This window comes from Cheilinus undulatus, linkage group 13 (assembly GCF_018320785.1).
Source record: "Cheilinus undulatus linkage group 13, ASM1832078v1, whole genome shotgun sequence".
Lineage (NCBI taxonomy): Eukaryota > Metazoa > Chordata > Actinopteri > Labriformes > Labridae > Cheilinus > Cheilinus undulatus.
The window spans coordinates 1,875,011-1,890,177 of record NC_054877.1 but is presented as its reverse complement, the minus strand read 5'-3'; the positions used below and the strand labels follow the sequence as shown (position 1 = coordinate 1,890,177).

The 15,167-nt window shown below is 35.8% G+C and overlaps 1 protein-coding gene across 1 annotated transcript; it reads left to right on the top strand.

The window, feature by feature from the left end:
- The first annotated feature begins 384 nt into the window (after nt 1-384).
- LOC121520357 (C-C chemokine receptor type 4-like) lies at nt 385-13,186 on the top strand. Its single transcript, XM_041803758.1, has 2 exons — nt 385-462; nt 11,688-13,186. The coding sequence occupies exon 2, from the start codon at nt 11,702-11,704 to the stop codon at nt 12,782-12,784; it is 1,083 nt and encodes a 360-aa protein (XP_041659692.1). The 5' UTR covers nt 385-462; nt 11,688-11,701; the 3' UTR covers nt 12,785-13,186.
- The last annotated feature ends 1,981 nt before the right edge of the window (nt 13,187-15,167 follow it).

Below are 15,167 nucleotides of genomic sequence, written 5' to 3'. Positions count from 1 at the left end.
GAATGGATATCGGTGTTAATGGCGCTGTATTTACTTGGTACCAGATCAATATTCAATTTTACAGTATCGCCCACCGCTACTAAAGACTTCTTGTATTGTTTAAGCCCTGTTAGGTCCTCGGGTTAGTCCTGAATCCAGAATCCGGCCCCTGCTGTGATTGAGTTCTACACCCCTGCTTTAAACTTTAAATCACTTTATGTGTACAGCAGGTTGCTCTACATTTTTCATTCTTTTTTTTTGTAAGTACCAAATGAAGCAGTCCTGATTTGACAGAGTCGTTTAGCTTTAGCATGAATGACTGCCCACTGGCCCAGGTCATGTGACCATCCCTACCCTAATTATTCCTGTTTTTGAGCAGATGTTCCTGTGTGATTCAAACCTATCCACTGAGGTCACTGCCAGAATCACTCCTTCCTTCTACAACGCTCTGCTGGTCCCTGTAGTTTGACTGAGACAGCCAGGGTAAGATTCCAGCTTTTATGTTCTTTAAAGAGTCTTTATTGAAAGTGTGGCATATTCTGGCCTTGCATTGTTTCGTCCATTTGCGTGCTAAAGCTGTGGTTTAAAACCAGTTTTCATCAGATCACACAATGCACTACTAAGCTCATTCTATTAAGCCTTACAGAGTATCCTGAAACACCTCATCACGTAAACCTTTCCTCTGACTGAACATCTCTACATTCTGGCATCTTAAAACCACTTGACAATGAAAAACTAGCAGATTTCAAACTAATGTGAGAGTCTGGTCTCAGTCTGTGGTGATGTAGGCATGTGTGATCATCAGGTATACCTGCTCAGTCATGCAAATATCTAATCAACCATAATATGGCAGCAACCAGTATGTTTAGGTATGTAGACATGGACAAGACAATCGGCCACAGTTCAACCCAGACATTCAGGTGTGAGAGCGCTCTGAGATGCTCTTCTGCATACCTTGGCTATGGAAAGAGTGGTTATTTGAGTTTCTCCACACCAGTCCATCCATTCTCCTGCACACTCTGCCATCAGGAAAGTGTTTTAGTCCATAAAGCTGACACTCAGCAGACATTTTCTCTTTCTCTGTGAACCTGGGAGATGCTGTGTGAAGATCCCAGTAGATCATCTGTTTCTCAAACACTCCGACCCGCCTGTCCAGCAGGAACAATCATGGCACATTCACAGTCCCTGAAACCTTATTTGCTTAAATTAGCAGTTGAACAGACACGTCATGAAAGGATGACTGAGTTTATGTGTGAATGTATGCCTCTTATTATTAGCATGTATAGTATTCTGGTATTTTGTGACTGAATGTATTTCCCTGTCATCAGCCATCACAAACATCTGAACATTCTAGAAAAAATCTTCTGTCTTTACCTTCAGAACATCTTTAGAGACTCTGAAACCTCTCCATGAAGTTTAATGCAGTAACATTGTTAGAACTTTTGGATAATAGTAACCAACAATGTGAAAGTGCTCTTTGCTAGCTGTTATACCAAATAATAACACACTGAAAATGTAGGACACTGAACTTGTTCTGTGTGTGAAGCTATCCTTGTATTTCTTTAGAAGGCCTCTTGTGACATTGTACTCAAAGTTTAGTAGAAAAAAATGATGAGGAGTCATTTCTGAGAACGATTATTGCATTTCAAAGGTTTGAACTTTTTATTGCTTTTGTCAGCAGTTTCTGTTCCCTTACAGACTTGTGAGTCAGTGGGTAGACAGTGATTTCAAAACTCTTTGGTGCTTCTCGAAATACTTGGGTGTTAGCTCTTGCATGTATTCTTAGGACTGGATTCTACTCAAGAGCAGGGGGTCTAGGCTGGCCTGCCAGTGGGCTTTCCATCCATCCATTTTCTATACCGCTTAACCCGTTGGGGGTCGCAGGGGGACTGGAGCCTGTCATTAGGCTAGGGGCGGGGTAAACCCTGGACTGGTCACCAGTCAATCACAAAGCTGACATACGGAGACAGATGACCAGACATGCTCCCACTCACACCTACAGCCAATTTAGAGTCGCCACTTAACCTAACAAGCATGTTTTTGGTGGTGGGAGGAAGCCGGAGTACCCAGACAGGTTTCTCAGCTCAGTTATGTGAATAAAAAGACAAAATAAATCATTTCATCTCATGTTTTTTACTCTGCTCACCCTCCTCTGCTCTCATATCTATCAATCAAAAGTTAGAGAAGTATTCCTTCAGTTAGTGAAGATGGTGTAATTATGATCAGGTAGGAGCCTGATCTTTGTTTTATTTATGCTTGTTGGACCTCTGATGGAGGAGTCTCGGAGAATCTGCACATCCCTGATCATGGCCTGGGTCATTTTCCTCTGTTAGGAACCTTCCTAAACTAGAGGACTATTGGTAAGGACCCAGTGATTTTTCTGGGTGTGTTTAGGAGAGAGGATGCAAACTTGTGTTCTCTGCAGGAGAGAACAGAAAAGGGAAGAAGAGACACAGAACCATCACTGCAGACGAAGTTTCCTTCCTGTATGTGGACACTCTTCCTTCCATCTCTGAAACTGAGTGTAGACCTTCAGCACTATTAAATGTGATAGGAAACACCTGTCAGTCACATGTTCCACCACTTTAGCTCACATGAAGAACAGGTGGGTTCAGACCACAGGTGCTATCAGATCCAGATGTGAATACCTGGAAGTAAAAGCTGAAATGTTGATCTCCTGTCTCATTTTCATCTATTGATAGGGTTAGGGTTAAATCTAATGTAATGTTAGTAATATTACTAACATTAGTAGTAGTAGTAGTTAGCAGTGGTAGTAGTTAGTAGTAATAAAGCTAATATTAGTAGTGAAAATGAGTTCAGACAAAGTCTGCAGTTAACCAGATGGCATTTTTTAATTGAGAGGTTTATTTAGTTTATTCCTTTGAATTCACACATGGGGATCACAAACAACAACTTTCTGCTGAGTCTGCAGGGGCTGGCCGGAAAAAAACCTTCTTAACCCTCTATTGCATAGCAACAAACCAGTTTTGTTGTCATTGAACTTCCCCCTATAGTTTTTTGGTGTTCTCTTTTAAATATAATATCACAAGAACTAATTGTTAGCAATAATAAAAGGGTTAGTAGTTGTCATATTTTATAGAGAGGTGGAGCATCACTTTTTGGAGCCAAAACGGCACAGGACACTGTGCCAGAGATCAGCAAGTTAAATACTGTTATTTGAAGTTGTTATGAAGTTATGAAGTTATTTTATATTGAAATAACTTCATAAATAAAAATATGTGCATGTGCATTAATATGTTAGGAAGTTTCTTTTATTGTTTAAAGACATATTATGATATTTTTTATGTCACATCCCCCGGTTAAGTTTTTTTTCCCCTCATGTTTTCCAGTCTTGTCATTTCCTGTTTTATTTTGTATACTTAGCTTGTGTCTCTTTTTCAGATCACTCCTTCCTGCCCATCCCTACCTGTTTCTCCGTGTCCGTGTCATCCTCATGTGTTTCACCTGCGTTGATTGTCTGAGTGGCTGCACCTGCTGATCCCCGTCTGATTGTCTTCCCTCTCCCTGTGTATTTATTCCGTTCACTCCCTTCCCTCTGTGCGAGATCCCGTTGTTCTACTCCCCACGTGCATTACTTTTGAGCCTTTTTTCCTGATTGATCCTAGTGTTTTGATCCAGTTTATGTTCCTCCGTTTCCGAGTTCTAGCCTGCCGTATTTTTGTACTTTTGCCATTCCTTATTGACCTCCTGTGTACCGAACTTGTTTGATTAAAAGGAATGAGACTTTTCCCTGGTGTCCTGAGTCTGCTTGTGGGTCCTCTACCTGGCATTTTGTTACATTTTCATTACCAAAAATGAGTTTTTGGTTCGTTGCCTCAGGGCAACATTATGCAGTTAGGCCGATACTATTAGAGTAATTTTGCTGAAGCATTGGTTCTCAGCTCTGGTCCTGGACACATCCCACCCTTCATGTTTAACTTATCTTCTTCATTACATCTGAGCCAAATGATCAGCTTGTTGTAAACTGAGTTGAAATAAATCAAGCGGGAAGCAGCGGAAAAGGGTTCAAGTGACCAGGACTAAGAGGCACAGTTACAGTTTTCAGGACATTGTCATTATTGATTAGTAATATAATAATGAGTATTTTGAATTGGAGACTAGCCAGTCAGATATCATCTTTGATGTAAATGAGTTAACTATGGTGTATGTGTAGATGTCAGTGTTTAGTGAGGACGTTTGTCTGTCTTTTATAGGAGATAGTCTGTTTACATCCACCACTGCACCTGCACTGCATCCACAGCAACAGCTTTCCTTGGTTCTACACCAAATACTGTAGCAAAGAAACACTGGGGCTGAAACATGATCAACTAACACATTATTCAGACACACAGAATTACTTCTACTGACATGAGCAGACTAACTCCCCCATGTGCACTTACATTCAGAAAAGTACAGTTGTTTCCTCACACTGGGATTTGCCTACTCATAAAAGATGTAATATAGGGGTAGAGCAGGGTTAAAAACAGGGTCTTCATGGGGGGAACCATTCTGTCCGTCACTGATAGAGCTAAGTCCATCTTTATAGGGGAAAGTGCTGAACATGTGTATGATGCAGTTTATACATCATATATAGTACATAGTACACTGTAATAGATGACCACAATACTGCTTCTATCATATTAGTATACAGTAGTATATCACTATAACATTGTAAATGGAATGGGATCAATGTTTGATTATAGAGTATATGATTATAAAGTTGTTTTGATGAGCTGCTTGTTAAAATATAATGTGATTTTTTAAAATAAAGTGCTTATTTCTTTTATTTTGTATATATTATAAACCATGGTGTTTTGGTACGCTTATTGCACATTGTTGCCCTGAGGCTACGGACCACGGAGTGTGTAGGTGGGTGGGTGGTGAGGGGGCAGTTTTTTGTTTGATCTCTCTCAATAAGCTACTAAAAAGAAGGGTGAAATTTTTTTTGTTTTCAAAAAAAAAAAAAAAAAAATTCATGCATTAGAGGGTTAATATCAGACTTGATGGACTTTTATGTGAAACCAGGTGCTGCCTTTAAATGAATGTATGGATGGATAAATGTGTAGATGGATGAATGTATGGATGGATGAATGTGTAGATGGATGAATGTATGGATGGATGAATTTATGGATGGAGGAATGTATGGATGGATAAATGTGTAGATGGATGAATGTAAAGATGGATGAATGTGTAGATGGATGAATGTATAGATGGATGAATGTATGTATTTATGGATGTTTAGATGGATGGATATATAGATGGATGGATGTGTAGATGGATGAATGGATGTATGAATGGATGTATACATCGATGAATGGATGTATGAATGGATGTATAGATGAATGAATGTATTGATGGATGGATGTATGGATAGATGAATGTATAGATGGATGAATGTATGGATAGATGCATGGATGGATGGATGGATAGATGGATGAATGTATGGATGGATAAATGTGTAGATGGATGAACATATGGATGGATGAATTTGTAGATGGAAGAATATATGGATGGATATATGTATAGATGGATGAATGTATAGAAGGATGAATGTATTGATGGATGAATGTGTAGATGGATGAATGTATTGATGGATGAATGTATTGATGGATGGATGTGTAGATGGATGAATGTGTAGATGGATGAATGTATAGATTGATGGATGTTTAGATGGATGGATGTGTAGATGGATGGATGTATAGATGGATTGATGTATAGATGGATGAATTTATTGATGGATGGATGTATAGATAGTTGAATGTATTGATGGATGGATGCATGATAGATGAATGTATTGATGGATGAATGTTTAGACGGATGAATGTATTGATGGATGAATGTGTAGATGGATATATGTGTAGATGGACGAATGTGTAGATGGATGAATGTATGTATTGATGGATGTCTAGAGGGATGGATGTTTAGATGGATGGATGTATAGATCGATGGATGTATAGATGGATGAATTTATTGATGGATGGATGTATAGATGGATGGATGTATAGATAGTTGAATGTATTGATGGATGGATGTATGGATGGATAAATGTATGTATATATGGATGTATAGATGGATGAATGTATAGATGGACGGATGTATAGATGGATGAATTTATTGATGGATGGATGTATAGATGGATGAATGTATAGATGGATGAATATATGCTACAGTAGAGTACTGCTCTACTGTATTACACTTTACTATACAATTCTACACTACACTATACTACAATATACTATACTATGTACTATACTACACTAAACTACACTACACTATTCTATGTACAATACTATACTACACTATAGTATCCTAGACTGTACTATACTATATTACACTATACTATACAATACTACACTTAACTATACTACACTATACTATACTATGTACTATACTTAACTATACTACACTCTACTATACTACACTACACTACACTATACTATACTACACTATACTATACTACACTATACGATACTACACTAAAATATATTACACTATACTATACAATACTACACTATACTATACTACACTATACTATACTACACTATACTATACGATACTAAACTATACTAGACTATATTACACTAAACTATACTACACTACACTACACTATGCACTTTACTGTACTTCATTATACTATACTATACTACACTATACTGTACAATACTACACTTAACTATACTACACTATCCTATACTATGTAGTATACTATACTACACTACACTATAATATACTATACTACACTAGACTATGTACTATACTACGCTACACTACACTCTACTATACTATACTATAATATACTACACTATATAATACTATACTACTCTACACTATGCTATACTATACTAAACTTTAGTGCACTACTATTTATACTATACTCTGTATTATACTATATTACACTACACTACACGATACTATACTACACTCTACTATACTATACTACACTACACTTTACTATACTATGGACTTTACTATACTACACTAGACTGTACTAAACTACACTATACTATACTACACTAAACTACGCTTCACTGTACTATACTACACTGTACTATACTTAACTATACTTCACGATGCTATACTTTACTACACTATACTATACTACACTAAACTATACTACACTGTACTATACTAAACTACACTATGCTATACTACACTATACTACACTACACTATACTATACTGTACTACACTACGCTATACTATACTATACTATATCATAGTACACTATATTATACTATACTATACTTTGTAACTATACTATATTACACTACACTATACTATATTACACTATACTATACTACACTCTACTCTACCATACTATTCTATCTAAACAATACTATACTACTCTACAGTATACTACTTTTATATGCTATACTTTGTACTAAACTATACTACACTACACTATAAAACACTAACTATGCTATATTACACTACACTATACTATACTACACTATACAATACTACACTATACGATACTATGTACTATACAGTACTATACTATACTATATGATACTACACTATACGATACTATATACTACACTACACTATACTATATTACACTACACTATATAACATTCTACTATACTAAATACTATATTATACTACACTATAACATACTGGGGACTATACTATTCTCACAATACTACCCTTCACTATCCTATACCACACTATACTATACTATACTTTACTACACTATACTGTACTACACTATACTATACTACACTAAAACTACAGTATACTATACTACACTAAAACTATACTATTCTACACTTTGCTGTACTATGGACTATACTATACTACACTAGACTGTACTAAACTACACTATACTACACTACACAACACTATACTACACTTCATTACTACACTGTACTATACTACACTAAACTACACTTTACAACACTATACTATACTACACTCTACTATACTATACTACAATATAGTATACTACTATATATACTATACAATGTACTATACTATACTACACTGTACTATAATACATTACACTAAACTATACTACACTACACTACACTATGCACTATACTGTACTTCACTATAGTATACTATATATAGTACATAGTATACTACACTATACTATGTACTATACTACACTATACTACACTCTACGATACTATACTATACTTTACTAAACTATACTATACTATACTATACTATACTACACTATACTATACTACACTACACTATGCTATACTATACTATACTATAGTGCACTACTATATATACTATACTCTGTATTATACTATACTACACTACACTACACGATACTATACCACACTATACTATACTACACTTTACTATACTATGGACTTTACTATACTACATTAGACTGTACTAAACTACACTATACTATACTACACTGTACTATACTACACTATACCACACTTCACTGTACTATACTACACTGTACTATACATTACTACACTACACTATACTACACTAAACTATACTACACTGTACTATACTATACTACACTATACTATATTATACTACACTATACTATACTATGTACTATACTATTCAATACGAAACTATACTATACAACAATATACTATACTACACTCTACTATACTATACTAGACTATACTATACTATACTATACTATACTACACTATAGTATACTACTATATATACTATACACTATACTACACTTTACTACACTACACTATAATACACTACACTATACTAGATTATACCACACTATACTATACTACACTATACTATACTACTCTACACTACACTTTACTATAGAACACTATAAGATACTATACTATACTAAACTATAGTATACTATACAATGTAATAAATTATATAACACTACACTATACTATTCTACACTTTACTAAAGTACACCATATTATACGATACTACACTATACTATACTATACTATGTACTATACTATATTAAACTAAACTATACTATACTACACTATACTATACTATGTACTATACTATACTGTGTACTAAATTATACTACACTACACTATACTATAATACACTATACTATACTATACTACACTGAACTATACTACACTACACTATACTATACAACACTATAATATACCATACTATACTATACTGTACTAAAATATACTATACTATACTACACTATACCATACTATGGACTATACTATACTACACTATACTACCCTACACTTTACTATACTACACTACACTATACTATACTACACTATACAATACGACAATTAACTATACTATACTACACTATCCCATTATATGGTCTATACTATACTACACTATACTACCCCACACTTAACTATACTATACTGTCCCATAATATGGACTATACTATACTACACTATACTACCCTACACTTTACTATACTACACTACACTATACTATACTGCACTATACAATACTACACTAAACTATACTATACTACACAATACTACACTACACTTAAGTTTAATATACTATACTACACTTTACCATACTATGTACTTTACTATACTTCACTACACTATACAACACAACACTATACTGTACAACACTGCACTATGTACTTTGCTATACTACACTTTACTATACTACACTATACAATACGACAATTAACTATACTATACTACACTATCCCATAATATGGTCTATACTATACTACACTATACTACCCCACACTTAACTATACTATACTACACTATCCCATGATATGGTCTATACTATACTACACTATACTACCCCACACTAAACTATACTATACTGTCCCATAATATGGACTATACTATACTACACTATACTACCCTACACTTTACTATACTACACTACACTATACTATACTGCACTATACAATACTACACTAAACTGTACTATACTACACAATACTACACTACACTTAAGTTTAATATACTATACTACACTTTACCATACTATGTACTTTACTATACTTCACTACACTATACTACACTACACTATACTGTACAACACTACACTATGTACTTTGCTATACTACACTTTACTATACTACACTATACTATACTACACTATGCTGAACAATACTATACTATACTATACTATACTAAACTATACTATACTATACTATACTATACTATACTATACTATACTAAACTATACTATCCTATACTATACTAAATTACACTTCACCATACTATGGACTATACTATACTACACTACACTAAACTACACAACACTATACTATACTACACTATACTATTCTATACTACACTTTACTATACTATGGAATATACTATACTACACTAGACTGTACTAAACTACACTATACTATACTACACTATACTACACTACAATATACTATACTACACTATACTATACTATACTATACTATACTATACTATAATACACTATATTATACTACACTCTATTATACAACACTATACTATACTATGTACTATACTATACTATACTATACTATACTATACTATGTACTCTACTACACTACACTATAATACACTACACTATACTATATTACACTTCACTGTACTATACTACACTGTACTATACTATACTTTACCACACTACACTACACTATCCTATACTACACTTAAACTATACAAGACTATACTATACTATACTACAGTATATTATACTACACTATACTATACTATACTAAATTATACTATACTATACTACACTTGACTATAGTACACTATATTATACTATACTACACTATACCATACTATACTATGTACTATACTATATTACACTACACTATACTAAACTACACTAAACTATACTACACTACACTATACTATACAACTCTATACTCTACTATACTATAGTATACTATAATATACTATACTACACTATACCATACTATGGATTATACTATACTTCACTACACTATACTATACTACACTATACTGTACGGCACGACACTACACTATGTACTGTACTATACTACACTTTACTATACTACACTACACTAAACGATAATACACTATACTATACTATACTATACTATACTATACTATACTATACTATACTACACTTTACCATACTATGGACTACACTATACTACACTTCACTATATTATAATACACTCTACTATACTATGTACTATACTAAACTACACCACACTATGCTATACTACACCTTACTATACTACACTATACTATGTACAATACTATACTACATCACACTATATTACACTACACTATACTACACTATACTATAGTATACAACACTATCCTATACTACACTTTTATATACTATACTATGTAGTGCATCACACTATACTACACTACACTATACCACTCTATACTATACTATACCATACCCAACTATACTATTCTATACTTTACTATACTATACTATACTATACTACACTATTCTATGTACTTTATTGTGCTAAACTTTTCTATTCTATACTATATACGATACTATACTATACCATACTATAGTATACTATACGATACTATAGTGTACTATACGAGACTATACTACACTACACTACACTACACCATACTATATACTATACTACACTAAACTATACTATTCTATACTATACTATACCATACTACACTATGCTTGTGTCAGATTGTAGCAGATGTGGGATGGCCAATGCTAATTACACAGAGTACTGGCTACTTCATGTGAAGGCTGATCTGTTTCAGCTAACAATAGCAGGACTAGTTGTGTATATTGATGAATTCTAAACAGCCAGCAGACTAACTCAGATGTGTTATCTTTGTGTTACAGGACATATTCCAACAATGAATGATGATGGATACCAGTACGACCTTTTTTTATGGCTTCTCAATAACTCTGATTCCACGGAGACAGATGCTAACTATGTGGTTAACAATCCTGTCCTGCTCTGCTCAAAAAAAGATGTCAACAGGTTTGGTGCAAGTTTCATCCCTATTTTCTACTATGTCAACTTCCTGTTGAGTTATCTTGGAAACGGACTTGTCCTGGTCATCATCTACAAGTATGAGAAACTCAACACAGTCACAAACATCTTCCTCCTGAATATGGTCCTCTCCAACCTTCTCTTTGCCTCCAGTCTTCCCTTCTGGGCCATATACCATCAGTCTGAATGGATTTTTGGTACGGTTCTTTGTAAGATGGTCAGCAGCGCCTACTTCATCGGCTTCTACAGCTCCATCCTCTTCATCACACTCATGACGTTTGACCGATACCTTGCGGTGGTGCATGCAGTGGCAGCAACCAAGAACAGGAAGAAGTGCTATGCCATCAGTGCGTCAGTGACAGTTTGGTGCATCAGTATTGTAGCAAGTGTGAAAGAGCTGGTTCTGCAGAACGTATGGAAGAGTCCTGATAATGGACTAATGTGTGAGGAATCAGGATATCCTGAGAGCACTATGGAGCGCTGGCGCCTGGTCAGTTATTATCAACAGTTCCTGCTGTTCTTCCTCCTCCCTCTGTTCATGGTGATGTTCTGCTACATTAGTATCGCTGTCCGCATCCTGTCCACACGCATGAAGGAGAAGTGCCGAACCATCAAGCTGATTTTTGTCATCATCTTCACCTTCTTCGCCTGCTGGACACCCTACAATGTCGTCATCCTGCTTCGAGCTATTCAGATGAGAAACCCAACAGAGAACGGCTGTTCTGACAGCCTGGACTATGCTCTATATGTGACCCGAAACATGGCCTACCTGTACAGCTGCTTTAGTCCTGTCATTTATACTTTTATGGGCAAAAAGTTCCAGAGCCACTTCGAGAGGCTTGTAGCAAAAAACCTTCCCTGTCTGAAGATAGACATTAGCTCAAGCAGTCAAAGTACTAGAACCACATCACAAAGGACACCACACTCTGCTTATGAGTACTAGACGGACAGACACACCAGGATCCACAGAAACCGTCTGACTGAAACACAGGAGTTTACAAGTGATTCAAGACCCTGTAAAGTGAAAATAGATCTGTATTTAGGTTTGTTGTTTGATAGGTCACTGTGTTATGAACCCCCAGGTCAAATTTCAGTATGAAGTATGAATGAGCTGAAGCCACGCCCACTCAGGAGAAATGCGAACCTCTCAGATTAAAAGAAAAAAGTTACAATCTGAATGTTGACCTCATGATCAGAGCAGCTGCCTGGATCTGTGACGGAGAAGAGACAAAGTCTGTTTCCTGTCTCAAATCTCTGTTAGGATGCTTTAAATCAGTGTTACTCAACCTGTGGCTCTGGGTCACGTGGCTCTTTTGTAACTATTTGTGGCTCTTTTATGTCTTAATTTAAAATATTATTCCCCTAAAATCTTTTCACCCATTTAAGCTACCTTTTGCCATTAAATACCAATTTTTTCCTTTTTTTTGTTGCCTGTTTTTGCCACCTACTTTTGCTACTTTTATCCCATTTTTGCCCTTTTGCACCATTTTTTTGCCCCTTTGGTCCAATTAAGCTACCTTTTGCCTTTTAATACCATGTTTCCTTTTTTTGGCCCATTTTAGTCACTTTCACTCTTTTTTTTTTGCCATGTTTTTGCCACTTTTGGACCATTTTTTGCCACCTGTACCTAATTTTATGTCACTTCACATCCATTTTTGTTACTTTCTGACCCTTTTCAACTTTATCTCCACATTTTTAGTCCTTTTCACCCATTTTTGCTGCTTTTCAACCATTTTTGCCACCTTAGGGTTAGGGTCATGAGCCCACATATTGGCCCCGCCCACATTAAATCAGGAAAGAGGTGAAAAACTGTCCAACAGTCTAAATCCAGAATTCAGTCACATGTAGATCATGTAGAGAGCTTTCACATTTACAGCAACCATAGTCCAACATTTCTAGAGTGTTCAGACAAAAACTGTGGATTTCACTTTACAGGGTCTTTAAAATGTTTCAGTGGCACAAAGGAGTCTCTGAATAAATGTCTGTTTTAATTCACTACTCAGTGCCAACAAGCAGTCAGACAGGTAGAATGAGTGTGGTCTGGTCTCATGAGCCGAGCGTCTCGTCACAGCCCTAACATATAAGAACTATTCCCTGAGCTCACTGAACAACATTAACAACCTTTATAAATCCTTCAGGGGTGGCACGGTGGTGCAGGGGTTAGCGCTGTCGCCTCACAGCAAGAATGTCCCTGGTTCTCTTCCTGGTCAGGGCCTTTCTGTGTGGAGTTTGCATGTTCTCCCCCTCTAAATTGCCCGTAGGTGTGAGTGTGAGCATGCCTGGTTGTCTGTCTCTATATGTCAGCCCTGTGATTGACTAAGTGGTACAGAAAATGGATAAATCCTTTAAAGTCATTCATCAACATTTCAAACAGAATGAAGAGCAGTGCCGGCTTTTCTGTGATTTATTGTCAACCTTTCAACTTTACAAACATTATTCAACCTTTTCAGACACAGCGTTAGCAGTTTAGTGCAAGCTTTTCTACAATATTTAGCAGTGTAACGAAAGCCTTCTACAATATTAATCATGTTTCACTGATTACTTACATTATTCCACTTATTGTGATGCAGCACTGGCAGTGGGAGGAAAGCTTACTGGGGTTTAGGCATGAGCGTCACACCCACTACTAATCCTGCGTATTCAGGTCTCACTGATTCAATATTCAATGTAAAAGTGTAAATAAAAGATGCAATTCAAATTTACCTGCCTGTTGTGCATGAACTGCCTCAGCCTGTCCATATACATCAGCATATTTATAGAATCAATGATTTTTTGTTTGTGTTTTGTTAATGTTGATTCTTCCCCTCCTAGATGATGCATTTGGAACCGTTTTCATTTTTTCATAGACAAACACTAGGAGAGGTGTGCTTCTTTCATGAATGTTTATTTAGGTACATCACTATTCTCACAGGGAGTCCATGTTTAAACTCCTCAAGCATCATAAATGCGTGCAGACCGTCAGAAGTTGAAGTCTTGCTAGCCTGACTCTATTTATCAAAATGGCCCGCTTTCTCTTCAAATGTCTAGATGCAGTTTTTTCTAAATTTCTGTCTGTATGCTTCCTGAACTAATCCATTAGCACTTACACCATGGTCTTGGTGAATACTCCATTCTGACTGGCTCTGGAAATTCCATTGGTGTCCATGAACTTCTGATATATGGACACCATTCGAAATTCACAAGTAGTTCCGGTCAAAAAATCATTACACTGTTCCAAATTAATGCACAGTAGCTGTTGGGCCAGGGGTGCTGGCTTCTGGATTTAGGTCTAAGCTGAGAGCCTACTAGGGTCAACATTAACCATAAACTGTCAACCTTATTTTCAC